At 38.5% G+C, this 14605-nt stretch overlaps 1 protein-coding gene across 2 annotated transcripts in view; it reads left to right on the forward strand.

The window, feature by feature from the left end:
- ppp1r16b (protein phosphatase 1, regulatory subunit 16B) overlaps nt 1–14160 on the forward strand; it is an 85465-nt gene extending 71305 nt beyond the window's left edge. For both annotated transcript variants that reach the window (XM_016669969.1, XM_016669972.1), the window contains exons 6-11: nt 4886–5010; nt 9228–9356; nt 9444–9519; nt 9706–9835; nt 9968–10100; nt 11028–14160. In XM_016669969.1, the coding sequence (XP_016525455.1) occupies nt 4886–5010; nt 9228–9356; nt 9444–9519; nt 9706–9835; nt 9968–10100; nt 11028–11504 (1070 nt within the window). In that variant the 3' untranslated portion in view covers nt 11505–14160. The remainder of the gene's footprint in view (nt 1–4885; nt 5011–9227; nt 9357–9443; nt 9520–9705; nt 9836–9967; nt 10101–11027) is intronic.
- Nucleotides 14161–14605: the final 445 nt, after the last annotated feature.

Consider the following 14605-nt stretch of genomic DNA (forward strand, 5'->3'; position numbering starts at 1 on the left):
TCCAAAGAGGATCTCTGAATGTCTTTGTCTTTCTCCACAAACTGACTTGAAGATATTTGGATATTTGACCTTTACAAGCATTGTTGTAACAGAGGAATCTTAGTGCTTGAAGGGCAATACATTTTGAGATTGTCTGTCAGGAATTCTTATTTTTCTATTGCTGAAATGCAATTGAAACTAAATATTTACGTAAACTACATCTAAAGACACATAACCTTTTTCTTACCAACATTAAATCAGATTAAGCATTTCCTGTTTTGCATTAGCTAGGATTATATTAATTCCCACGATACCACAATGTCTGGTGGTTAATAAATGAAGCAGGTTGTCAGAAATGCAGGAGCGTCACAGGGGACTGTACTCTCATCATTCCTTTTCACGCTGTATATGTCAGACGTCCGGTACAAAACAGATTCCTGTGATCTGTAGAAATACTCAGATGACTCTGCATTCATCAGGTCTGTCAGAAATTATCAAGAAGCTGACTACAGAGAGTTGGTGGAGCGCTCTGTGGCATGGTGTGGGAACAATCACCTTATTTTAAATGTGAACAAAACAAAGGAGATGACTGTAGATTTCAGGAACATGAGTATGTCGAGCTCCATTTCCATCATGGAAAGTTGGTGGAGGAGTATAAATACTTTGGTGTTCACTTGGAAAACGGACCGGAGTGGATATGCAACAAGTTGTCTTAGAGATGGAGCAGACTTTACTTCTTGGTAAGCTTAGATCTTTCCATGTCTGCAGCCAGATGCTGCATGTCTTCTATAAGTCTGTTGTGGAGAGTGTAATATCTTCTGCTATCATCTGTTAGAGCAGCAGCAGTAGAACCAGGGACTTAAAAATGCTCAGCAGCTTGGTAAAGAAGGCTGGTTCTGTTCTGGGGACGACTGAGGAACCTTTGGAGGTGGTGATGTAAAGAAAGAATATCCTTTATATATGACTTGGGCGAGATGTTTTGGATATTGTGTTTCTTTTCTGGAATTTTGTCCTGTTCCTCCAGAGAGAACTGGTCTGACTGAGTTTTACTGACTGTTTTGCTGCCATCCCTGCAGCAAAATGCTCACACATTATAATGTTCTTGGGTTGTAAGAATCTCCCTCTTCCCTCCAAATGTGATGATGGTTATTATAGCTAAACACTTCAATTTTACTTTCATCAAGCCAGGTGAACTTGTAGCCAAACCTGCGAGGTCCTTCTCCCTAAGTGCATTTGAATACTATAATCTGGCTTTCATACTGTACTTGCATAAAGCACATATGTATAGCAGTAATTAAAAAAATTAAATCAACTTAGACTGCCACAAACAGAGACCCAAATTTATTTATTCACACACACAATGATTAGAACTGTAAGAAATGTGGCAGGAATCACATCTCCAAAGCGGACTGCTAAAATCTGAAGGGAAATATGTTGGTTTGCTCTGAAAAGAGGTGGAAAGGACCATCTTAGTTGACATTGCAAAGTGATGAAAGCTTAACGTTTTATGTGCTTCTACACTGAAATTTAAATGAAATCAATGAAGGCCACCAAGGACATAAACTTTGAGACTGAATGTCAGTTACTTCTACGGATGAAAAGCAAGCTACCTTGAACTTCTTTATACTGTATACTGCCTCCAGGAAATGAGATTTTCATGTAATCCTCAAGCTTTTTAAAGATTTTTCAGTTTTTCTTTGAACCTCGGCTCCTTTTTTTGCTCATTTTCTAACACCAGTGTCTTTTATGTGATATACAGTCATACTAAAAAGAGATGTCATCCCTCTGTCAGTTCTGTGCTTTTAATGTATAAATTATCGGATCTTCTCTAGGCTTTGATATTATTAAAATCCAAAACCAAGTGTGCAGAACTGCACATCTCAGACTTCACCAAAACATAATTAAAAATTTTTGGGGAAAACCCCTGGATACACTCAAAATAAATAGAGTGTACTTTCTTTTTTACCATGACTGCGTATGTGTAGGTTTGTGGGAAGTTGTTTAGCTTGTTTGCATGCTTGTAAAGGATGCAAAGGTGCCCTTCAGCATTCAAGTAAATGAATCACTGGGCTGGTTGGTGGTAAACATCACTGTGTGGAGGCAGGAGGATGCTGGAGCATCATAAATCTTCTTCATATTCCCTCAGATAATTAAAGGTCAAGAAAAACTCTGTTATGATAAGCTCTGTCTTGCAAACAAGAGCAAGGTTAATAGCTTTGGTTTTCTGTTAACCGTATAAATGGGGCACATGATGCCACCTTGTGTTGGCTAGATCCTGGTTTGGAGCCAGTGATGGAAGCACAAACAAACTGGGGGTCTGAAGAGGGTGAACACACACTCGAAAATGAGCTTCTCAGCGTACAAAAGGATCAGTGGAGCTGCAGAATGCAGATAGCGGTACAGTAGGTGAGAAGAATGATTATTACACTGATCAAAGGGAGTCCAGCTCTGCTAATTGCTCTTGTAATGTTCTCTGCACAGCGGTGGGGAATAAGACTTCTATCTCCAGAGACACTGCGGGGACAGGCAAACACACACAGCCTGTCCCCAACACACAGAGCGCTTAATATGCAGCATCGACTGATCCGACTCTGCCTTGATCCTCCCCCTGTAGAGAAGAGATGATCTGCAATGAGTCGCAGTGATAATGAGGCAATCTCTCTACCTGTTTGCGAGGAAGACATAGTCCTTTTGACCGGCCACAACACAAACAACTTGAGTGGTTTGGTTCTTCCTCAATTAAATTTTATCTGGCATCAACAAGTCAAATTTTTATCAAATATACAAAAAATGTGTAGCTGTAAAGACATGTATCTTATGTTTGAGACACAATATGGGCTGACAATAGTTACTGGATCTCTTACGGGGTTTTCCACCAAAGTGCTTGACCACATAACTGTCCACCCAACTGTCTATATCGTTTATCCTTGCAGGGTTGCGGGTTGTGCCTACGTCCAACAGTCATTGGGCGAGAGGCATTCAGGATAGGTCACCAGTCCATCACAGAGCAATAAAGAGCCACAACCATGCACACACACACTGATCCCCAAGTGTGTCAACTTAGAGAGACCAGTTGCTCTAATAGTCATGTTTTTTGGACTGTGGGAGGAAGCCAGAGTACAAGGACAGAACCCATGCATGCACATGGAGAACATGCAGACTCTATGCAAAACGATCCCAGTCCAAGATTAAAACCCAGGACCTTCTGGCTGCAAGGTAGCAGTGCTATCAGATCGTATTTTTCAAGTGTTGTGAGTCTCATAGCAGTAATTTTTCACTCCTGGCACTGGTCTGCTTGCACATATGTATACATTATATTTAATGTACTGTCACACTGTTTTCTTATCTTACCCTGTAAGGTTGTGTTACTTTTATCTAAGCTCGAAGATATGGATCAAATTCAGCCAAATCAAATCTATGTAATGTGTGCATGATTTAAAGTTGGCCGTCATTTTGCATAGTCCATCTTTGTCTCAGTGAAGGATTTAACATTTACATTGTGCTACAGCACAAGGATAGAGAGAGTTACTTATTGTCTGACACCTTTTTTTTTTTTTGTTTGTTTGTTTTTTTGTCCAAATGTATTGATTGCTTCACCATCTGGTGTATAAGAACCCTGCTGAATTAATTAGAAAACGGTCGGACTGCTGACAGTTAAAGCACTCAGCATGATGAGGTGAGCGAATCTTCTTCGGTGCCAACAGAGTATTGATATATTGGTATATAAGTTTAGGTGATTCCACTGTGATATTTGTGCATCATTTAGGTAAACTGGGAAGAAGTGGTACCAATGTGAATGAAATATACATATATTGAATCTTTAACAAGATAATTAACCAAAATATTATAATTTTTCAATAAAAAGCCTGATTGTATACAACTATAGTCAGATTGTCAGTGCAGAGTTTTTGTTTTTTGCAGACTGTGTATGTAGTGAAAACTGTTGGACCAAAATCAAAGGCAAAATCCAAATATTTTCTCCCATCATGTAGATGTATTTACAACAATCTCATTCCATGAGGAACAAAAAACCAGATTTCTTTTATAAGCCGCTGTGTTTTCATTATTCGTCCTTGAATTTAGTTTCCTCTTTTATTACTTGAGTGAAAAGATTTCTCTTTTCTTCAAGCTGTGGCTCATAAAGGCCAAATCACTCAACAGGTATGCAGAATTTGTGACATTACTAAAGAGAAAGATTTCAATTCAAGTACAAGTGAAAATACAAAAGAAGAAAAATGTGAGGGAACATGAAACCAACAAAAAGCACTGATTTATATGCTTCTCTCGCTGAGACTCCGATTGTGAATTCAGTCAAGCTTTCCTCACAATCACTCACTGAGTCTTATGCGGGTTCCTGCTGCAGCCAAGAGTGTGAAATAAACTGGAGGGTTATCTTTAAATCCGTTCGGTAGGAAGTTGGATCCTCAGATGAGTGGATGGGCTTCTGCAAGTCCGTGTCATGGAAAAGGTCATAGAGCTGAGACCTTGACAGTAAACTATGCATGGTCAGGTGACACCTGTTGGCTTCTGCTTTTTATTTCTGGAGCGAATGCTATTTTTGGCAGGTTTGTCTTCCATACACTTCCCCAATGAAAGGCAATAATGCACCCATGTCTTAAAGTAAAATCTTGTTTGAATATTCAAACTAAAAGCCTTTTTTTTTCATATTATCCTCTCTTTGTAAACAGTTTACTCATTTATGCCATCATCCCTGCACCACATTAAAAAGTAGAGCGTGTTGCTGTCTCTTTAAATCAGTTTAATTTGGCCTGGAGCAATTTCTTATGCTTGCAGGAACAATCCTGTGTTAATTTAAAAACATGTTACTGCCAATCATAGCTGCTGTGCTTGGAGGGTAACATTTTCCTGGTTTTATTAAGCATGCTTCTGTTTGCAATTTGCACAGGCATCACTCAGGAGATGATCAATGAGACACGGGCGTCCACAGAGAGGAAGATGATGGGAGACATCCAGGAGATGATGAGAGTAGGAGACGAGGTCAACCAACAGGACTCTCAGGGAGCCACGCTGGTAAGAAGTTGCTCCAAGGCATAACTAGTTGGCTGTGAGGGTTTCTCTTTGAAATGGATCTTTCTAGGAAAAGAAGAGTGAGATGGGATAATAGTAACTGACATCATCAACCCATAAATATGTTTCCTAATATTGTGCAGCTATACCTCTGTTAAAGCAGACATTTTGTCCTAAGCTTTTGTTCAGACTATTTTTTCTTTACATTTACTTTGTACTTTAATGCTTTTGCTGTTAGATCAGTTAATTTGTGTGAAACCAAATATGCTGTTACACATCCAAGTTCCCTAACACTGATAGTCCAATAAGCACCAAGCAAAAAACTAAAATAAGCAAAGCAAAGACTGTCTGAAGTGCAACCAAAACAGATCTGTAAATCTGTTGTTTTGAAGAAACTGTGAATCATTTGGTTGCGGACGCAAATTGAGTTCTCCACACAGGACTTCAACAGAGAGACGATTAGAAAAATACGTATAAATATTCTGTGAATTTCTTCTTTACGTGTTAACCTTTTCAAGATTATATTCTCAACAGCGTTGCCTCAGGAGGCTGTAAAACCTTCCGAGCTAATCAGGCATTAGAGGCTCATTAAAACCTTCTTAAGGCGAATCAGCTGAGATTTGAAATCCTCTACAGATACACTGGTTATCTGGTGGTGAACATCAGCAATATAAAGAAGCTTGAAGCAATAATTGGTGCATTAAAAAGCTATGCATGTCAATAATCAATGTAAGACCATTTCAATTCAGCATAAAACAAATTAATGTTAATGTAATATAAAACTGGTCATTTTTGCTCACATTCTTGTTATGTGCATTAATAACTTACAGATTCTTTGGAACAGAGTTTGACAGTACTCGTTCTGCTAGCTCAGCCATTTACAGAAAGTGTGCTCTGACATAAAGACTGAAAAAGCTTTATTTACTCATTAAATCAGTTTTTCAGTATTAAGAGGTGCACTGAATTAACTGCTTCCCCAACATAGCAGATCAGTGCAGTGATGCACTGAAAAGGGCATGAAAAGAATCATCTACGTTTAATTTCCTAAGAGGGATGTAATGTCAGGGACCTAAATAAAGTCTTCATTACGTATCAGGGATTTAGCTGCGATGTGGAAACATGGTGACGGATCACTGGGTGGAAATAGCGAAGTAAGGTAGTATCCCGAAATAACCTTGTTAAGCTTTTTATACTTACTACAGATTGTCTGTTGGACCTCCTCATCCCTTTGCCTTGCATCCTATTAATCTTTTTTGAGCATGATGAAGCAAAATGGAGCATACCTTATTAAAATCACTGGCAGGAAAGACGGGGGGAAAAAACGGAAAGTGGTTACGATGTTATGTAACGGTAATCTTTTGCTCTTCAGTGAAATACATTTTGTGTTGATTGTTTTTAAGCAGTAGTGATGTTCATGTCTTGTGGTCTGACATGGCTAAAACAAGGATGAACTTCCACAAAGACATGGATGTTCCGGTGTGGCGCGGAGGACTTTGACTGGTCCGCCCAGAGTCCTAATCTCAACTCGACAGAGGACCTTTTGGATGAATTAGTGCAGAGACTGCAAGTCATACCTTCTCATCCAACATCAGTGTCTGACTTCACAAATGCTCTTAAAGAAAATTGTCCAAAAATTCCTATATAGACACTCAAAACCTTTTGGAAAGATTAGAATAGCTGCAGAGGAACATTTGGTGGCAACCCGAGGGCGACATTTCTGTTTTGTTTGGAGTCCACCATATGAGCAGTATTAATCTGAATCTTGTTTTCTTTAGGCAGAAAAACTACTGCGTTTTACAATTCAAAGGATACTGAAAAAAGCTTACACTTGTAAGACCTTTTGATGCTAATTAGAGCACTTTCGTATCCACCCATGCCAGCATAACAAACATGTTATCTTGTTGATTATTAGATTTGAGGCAATTCCACATTCTTGGCAACTCCTTAAACACTAAACAGCTTGAGATATTTAAAGATTTTTCAGGGCTCCTTGTGGAGCCACAAAGACTTTATTAAGTTATTTTATGTAACCATTAATGATCACTGGGACCTGCTAACTGGCTTTCATGTGCAGAATCACTCTGCACTCAATAGATTTGTGAATAAATGATGCTGATTAAGTGTAAAATAGAGATCCATGAATGTATTTCCACTTCTATAAACCATTTTCTGATTACGAATCAAAATTACAGGGTTAGATCACTACTTTACAAACATGAATCAAGGTAACCCTTAATCTTTGGGTAAGTGCTACACACCCAGCAGAAATTATGGATTGTGGATATTCAGCAAGTTTTAACTTTTCTGTGCAAGAAGTAAAATTAAGCAGGAGAAAAGAAAATGGCAGACTGCATTTGCTATTTTTCAGAGCATATTTTAAAATATTAACTTCTTTTTTCCACTAAAAGCATAATTTACACCAATCATTTATGAAAAGCTAATTCACACTAAAGGTCATCTGAAAGCACTTTACCAGACAAGTTCAACTCAAATCAGTCCAAATAATTGCAGAACAACTGAGTCATTTAATCAGATCACGTTACATTTTATGCAACAAATCCTTGTATTGCCTGTTGGTAAAGCAAACCAAAGGAAGCCCAGCTAATTTCTTTGAACCTTTCACTTTGTAATCCTTCAGCCTGAGCAAGCATGTGGTGACAGTGGAGAGGAACCACCTCCTTTAAACAGGAAGAATGAATGAATGAGATGAGAATAATGACTACCACACATAATCTAATCTGCTCTTCTCTTGTGAGCCTGAAATCTCTGTTTCCTGTGCAGTTCATAACAGATCACCTGTGTTTTTTCATTCCGATTATAATAAACTCTAAGCCTCCTTGAAACAGAAGGTCTCAGTCGCTCGCTGCATCGGCCAATATTCCTAAAAGCAGACAGAGATCAGCTCTCCATGAACTGGATGACCCCAACATTCCTCACATGCTTCTGTTTGCCCTTTTCAACTACATGGTATTTCTCAATACCACCAGGTGCTGCTTTAGGATACTTAGGATAACTCCAGTGCAGGTTTGAAATGAGCTAAGCCTGAGTTGATACTCGGGACAAAAATACAATAAAAAGTCTAAAGAAAAAGCTTGCTTTTAAAGTTTCTATTTTACATGCACGTTGGCAAGTAGTGACTAAATTACATTGTGTGTTCTTGATATTGTGTCTTATTACAGGTTTAGCATATCCATGTACAGACATTGCAAATCCAAAAGCAGGATCTGTAAGGTCAAATTAGACTTTGCCCCTCTGGTGTATAGAAAAGGGCTCTAAAGTGCAGCTTTGCTTATCCCTTGAAGATGTTAAGTACTTTTATCTGTGAGTCTGTATGTCAGAGATATGACATCTATACACACACAAAAACAAACCAACAGAGATTTTATGTCTCTGTCAGCTTTACATGTTGTTCCCATAGTACCAGCTGATCCTGCATAGGTGACATAGGTGAGGCCACCTGCAGAGGACAACAAACTCTGAGTAGAAAAACCGAAAAAAATAATGTTTTAATTGTGTTATCTTAAATAAACCAATTCTGAATTCAGTTCTCTTAAAAACCCAAACGGTTTAGTTTAATATTCTTCCATGTTTTTTTGGTGTTTTGAAATGAATAAACAGATTTGGGTCAGCCTCTTGGCGCATCAAAGAAAATACGCATGTTATTTGTATTAAAAGCACTGGAAACCTTCTGGAGATTATATGCCAACTTCCTACTATTCTCTTCTTTGCAGGCATGACTTTCAACCGTTCAATTTTTGAACAAATTTTACAAGTCCATGTGAACAAACTTTGGATATTAAATGAAGCAAACAACAGACTTACTGTACCTATTTTCAGCTGAAATCTAATCTTCACATCGTTTCCGAACATTTTTGCACGCCTATAAAATGTTGTTTTTTTAATGTCTGATGAGAAGAGTTTTGAATTCAATGGATCTTTTAGTGATCCCTGATAGCAACCAGCAAAACAGGAAACATAACGACCACAGATAAGCTCCTAACAGTAAATGATTTAACTTTTTTTGCTTTACTCAACACCGATTGTAGAGCCTTTTGATATCTTTTTGGGTGGTCCATTGAAAACTCTGTTGCAGCGATTAGTTTGCAACAATCTTTGTGCATGGGATCTTAAGCCACAATGTATAAACACCAGAGCAAATCAGCTGCATATCCAAGTCACTTGACAGAAATTTCACAATCATCCATAATCCGTCTTTGCAGCTCCACATCGCAGCAGCAAACGGCTACGTTCAGGCTGCAGAGCTGCTGCTGCTGGAGGCGGGGGCTCGAGTGGACCTGAGGGACTCTGATGGATGGCAGCCTCTTCATGCGGCAGCCTGCTGGGGTCAGGTAAAGCAAACACAGCAAGAAGCATGAAGACGATGAGTGTTCACATTGAGCCGTCAGTAGCATTTACTCCTGTGGTGGTTGTTTCAGATGCATGTGGCAGAGCTGCTGGTGTCACAAGGAGCAAGTCTCAGTGCTAAGACCTTCCTAGAGGAGACACCCATCGGTATGTTAAAGAAGACAAATCATCCCTGCAGGGACTTCCTTATGCTTAAGATAAAGGATCTATTCACACTAGGAACTGGTTTAAAAGTTTTAAGGAACGCTAACACTTTTCCTTGTTGTTTGTTGCATTAATCTTAACTAATCTCATGCAGCTGACATACAGTGTGCTTCATCCTTGCTTCTTAAGATCTGTGTGAGGATGAGGAGTTCAGAGCCATCCTGCTGGACCTGAAACACAAGCATGACACCATCATGAAGTCTCAGCTCAAACACAAGACCTCACTGTGCAGGAGAACCTCCAGCGCAGGCAGTCGTGGGTGAGTACTGCCCTCTGCTGGTTCTAAAGCCTGCTACTGCATGGTTTGGGTTTGATTTTAGATGGAAGATAAGCATGACTTTCTGTTTTTTCTTTTTAATTTTATTTATTGTAACTTCGTCTGTGTTTACAGAAAAGTGGTGCGGCGAGCTAGTTTGTCAGACAGACACAACTTGTGTCGCAAGGAGTACGAAACTGAGGCCATTGTGTGGAGGGGAGGAAGAGAGGAGGAGAAGGAGAAAGAGTCTGATCAGGAGAATAATCAGGTGGGAAGTTGTTCCACTAAGAAGCTAATTATTGTGTTGCATTTTTCCCTCATGCTAAAATTAGTGATTTTAAAACGCCAAAAAGGATAAACATCTGTCATAAATGTCAGGTTGACTGTTGGTATGTCAAGAGATAAAGACTTCCTCCAACAGCCACACAGGAGGAAACCCACAATGGAAAAACAAAACATGCTAAAAATACTCAGTCATGAACCGAAGGGGAATTTTCTGCAAGGTGCGCAAAAATGTTATGTTAATAAACATGAACCATGGTCACTTAAAATATTTGTATTTTATGTCTCTTTTTAAAACGTTTTATGAATAGCTACATTTTCTACAAAATAAGTACCTTGTATAAATAAATAAACGCATAATAAAATGGATTTCTAGTATTTTTAGTTGACTTCCTCTGGACAAGATCAAGTGCATAATTGTGTCCAAAGAAAAATTGTTGATTTTTGAAACATGAAAATCTGAAAAATGTGGTGGGCACTTGCGTTTATCTCCCTTTGTTCTGATACAGCTAAATAAAATCTGGTGCAACCATTCAGAAGTAACCTAATTAGGAAATTATGTTCATCTGTGTTTGATTTGGAGATTTTCATATGGAGAGGAGGTTGACTTTTAGCAGGACAGCAACCATAGATAGACTCAGAGCTACAAAGGAATGGCTTAATGGCTTAGATTAAAGCAAGTCCAGAACAAAATAGCATTTTTTTTTCAACTTTGGTTTTACAAAATGTGGAAAACCATATCTCTGTCTTTCCACCTCATCATTATGTTGGTCTATCAGGCAAAGTCCTGATAAAATACACTACAGTTTATGGCTGCAACGAAATGAAATATGAAAAAGCTCAAGGGGTGTGAATAGACTAAATGGCACTAAACTGCAGAGGGATCACAGTAACCATTATCGACATTCTGCAGGTAAAGCCTGTTGTAGCTGTGGAGCTGCCAGACAAGCCCAAGACACCCGCCATCCTCAAAGATGGCAGTGGCAAACAGAATGGCCTCATCACAACCACAACGTCCACGCCACCTCAACCGCCCTCCAACGGCAGCACACCGACGCCCAGTCAGGGCACGGCCGTCACTTCCCAGCCTTCGCAGGAGGACGTTGCGCCGAAGGAGCGCCCTCAGACGTTGTCTGAGTTAAAGAAGCAGAGGGCAGCAGCCAAACTGTTGAATCACCCTTTGTTCAACGGCCACCTTGGCAACGGCTCCACAGACTCCTTCTCTGATGCCAAATTTTACTCTGAGGACCCTCGGATGCCACTGGTCTCTTCCAACGGCAACGCAGTTTACTACACGCCAGCCAGCGGCGATCCTCCCCTCCTCAAATTCAAACAGCCCTTGGAGGAGGAGGAGCAGCCGAAGGCGCGGACCTGCTGCTGCGTGTCGTAGCCTCTTGATCATGTGACTGTTGACAAAACAGAAAACGTAAAGAGGAAAGGAGGAGAGGAAGGAAGAAAACAAAGGGTAATCCTGTTTTTGACATCCTGTTCTCTGTCCACTTTAAACTCGGTCCAGAAAAGTCGCACTTCCATTCTGTGCAAGTTCTCCTGCTGTCAGAGAGATCCTGCTCAAAGCAGGAAAAGAGCAAAGTTGAGTTGTTTGGATGAAGTTCAGAGGTACAGGAGAAACTGGTTCAATGGGCCTGAGTACTTTGGTAGATTCACCGAGGTTGGGCTTTTTTTTTTTAATCATGTCAAAAATCTTGATGCAGTGGAGTAGAGAAATTCCCCAACATGATGCATGTTCCGCCCTCAAACTGAGCTGGAAACGGCTCCTTTTGTTATTTATTTTTATCTTTTTTCAGTAAACTGATTGCTATCAGGTCAATAAACATTTTCATGCAGGACAAATTCACAGTTCAGCTGCATCACTCTGATGTTTTCACTAGTTTTTGTCATTTCTGAATGTGCAGGAAGGAATCTGCTGGAGGGTTAAAGGAAGGTTGTTGAGGAACAGCGAAACGTAGCATGACGTCTTTAAGTCTCGTTTGCATTTAAACTGTTAAAGGGAATAAATACCAGAAAACAGTGTTGACTAATGGAAAAAGTGTATTTCACAGTGGATAACAAACGTAAATCACCTGCACTGTTTAAAAATGTCAGAATAACATGGTGGCTACTCTTCACCGTCCTCTTATATGACCCCTCAACTGACAGATCATGCTGTGTATTTTCTATAATCCACTTTGTGCTCACCCCCATAGATCATTTAAACAAACTTGGTTGCTGTACATTTCCTTATTTATGAGATTAATGTGTAAAAACATTATGGCTCTTTAAAGTTGAGTGTATTTATTATTTGGATATGTGGAGAGTGTGAATGCAGTATGAGATGAGCACCTTTTGACACGGAAAGAAAAAAAAAATCAATCAGATGATGAAGAGACATAAGTTGGTGCCCGACGTCTGTACATGTTGTTAAATACAAACTTGTCTCGTTAGGGTGGGGTTCTGTTTGTGTCTCAACGAATAACAGTGTTATTTGTTTTTATCGTTTTTTTTCTGGTAGCCATTGTGTGGCTCCTCTGTCTGCCAGTTATTGTATTTTTGTTATTAGAGATTGTTGTAAATTACTGTAAGAGTTTTCAAAAGCCAATGCTGTCATTAGAACTCCCTATAGTGGCTCAAATTCAAAATGCCAACTTTCTAGTTAAAATAAGACGTGAAAGTAAAGGAATAGTGCAGCATTTTTGGAAATACAGTCCTTGCCCTTCTCCACATAACAAGCATGTATCCATCTATCAGATGGTACATGAATATATGCTACCACTGGAAGACCAAACAGTGTTTGTTTTTTTTAAATTTCCATAAATAATGCCAAATTTCTTTTGCGTGATTTATTTGTATACGGTTCAATAACTGTCAACATGGTGGCGATGTCACTAGATGCTGGTCATTTCGCCTCTTTTCCATTTTTCACCTTTATAGAGTTGATTGTTTTGTACCTGACTTTTCAGATACAAAATAAAGCAGATGTCTATCATTTTTGTTCTATAATGTTTTTTTGGAAATAAAAAGTATTTTCAGCTTATTTTTTATAATTCATGAAACTGCTAAAAAGAAACATGAACTAATATGTATTGGTTTAAGTATGTGGGTTTCATGAACACACATCGGTGTGTGTTGCCAACACAATGATGAAAAGCTGTTGAAAGGTCATATTCACAGTAAGCTTAAAAATAGTACCACCCTTCTGACTTACTTCTCAGAAACTGTATTTCCAAACATGCTTGACAAATCCTTTTGATTTCCTACAACCTCTCTGTTTCGATTGTGCCAAAGACTCTTTGATGAGTTGAAAACAAAATGCATTAAGGTTTGGAGAATTAAGGATTAGTTTGTCTGTCATGGCCACCCCTTTTTATTACGTTTACCCATGATGCTCTTTTGTTTTCTCCATTATAATTACCTGTACAGAGTTCTATAAGTGTACAGATGAGTGCTTAAATATGTTTGTGTCAGTGTTCCTGGAACTGTTTTCATGGTTTGCCTTTACATGTCTGTGTTGTTGCTGTTGGGGAACTGATACAGTCACCTGTCTTAATAAACAATGTCTGCACATTCATGGTTGGAATGCAGAAAACATTCCAGCTCCCTTTTTTAAGTCATCCAGTAGTTATAAATCTGTTGCATGCACCTAGTTGGCCCTCAAACCTGAGATCGATTTCTTTGGATTATCTAAAACGTTAAATTTTTTAGGCATGTTTGTTTTTTAAAAGAAATCAGTCAATCTGAATCATTTTTTTGATTCAACAAAGCTTCTTCTTTTCTTTTTTTTTAAAATTGGATTGTTCTAAAAGTAATTTTGTTTTTAGTGACTGTAGATTGAATATCATTGCCTAAAATGTATGTCACCTGAGATGCAATGACGCTTGAGCTTCTCAAAACTGTTAAACTGAGTACACGTATTATTTTTTTTAAACTCACTCTGAGTTTTGACTTTATAAAGCGATATTATAAGAAGAAAGGGGTCAGAATCTGTTAAACTGTCCATGAATTAATGCTTGTTCTTTCCTGCAATCCCTGTTGTCTTTAAGGATGAAATGGTGAACAAAAACTACTGATTTTGTAATTACTGGAATATATTGATGGCTGCATTAACATATTTTGAATAAATTGTATATTTTGAGAACTTTAAATGGTGTCTGAAATGGTAAAAAAAAAGTCAATTAGGTTTTCTTCTAGCATTAGGTTAAAATAGTATTTGTTTTCTTCTAGCATTAGGTTAAAATAGTATTTGTTTTCTTCTAGCATTAGGTTAAAATAGTATTTGTTTTCTTCTAGCATTAGGTTAAAATAGTATTTGTTTTCTTCTAGCATTAGGTTAAAATAGTATTTGTTTTCTTCTAGCATTAGGTTAAAATAGTATTTATAAATAGTACTTTTTATAAACATATCTGTAGTTTTCACCCTTAGATGCCAGCATTATCCACTCTACAACGGTCTTCTGTTGTGCAACAAGCAGTGATTGTGTCTCTTTTCTTTACACAC

Source organism: Poecilia formosa, unplaced genomic scaffold (genome assembly GCF_000485575.1).
Source record: "Poecilia formosa unplaced genomic scaffold, Poecilia_formosa-5.1.2 Scaffold2, whole genome shotgun sequence".
In the NCBI taxonomy this organism is placed as follows: domain Eukaryota; kingdom Metazoa; phylum Chordata; class Actinopteri; order Cyprinodontiformes; family Poeciliidae; genus Poecilia; species Poecilia formosa.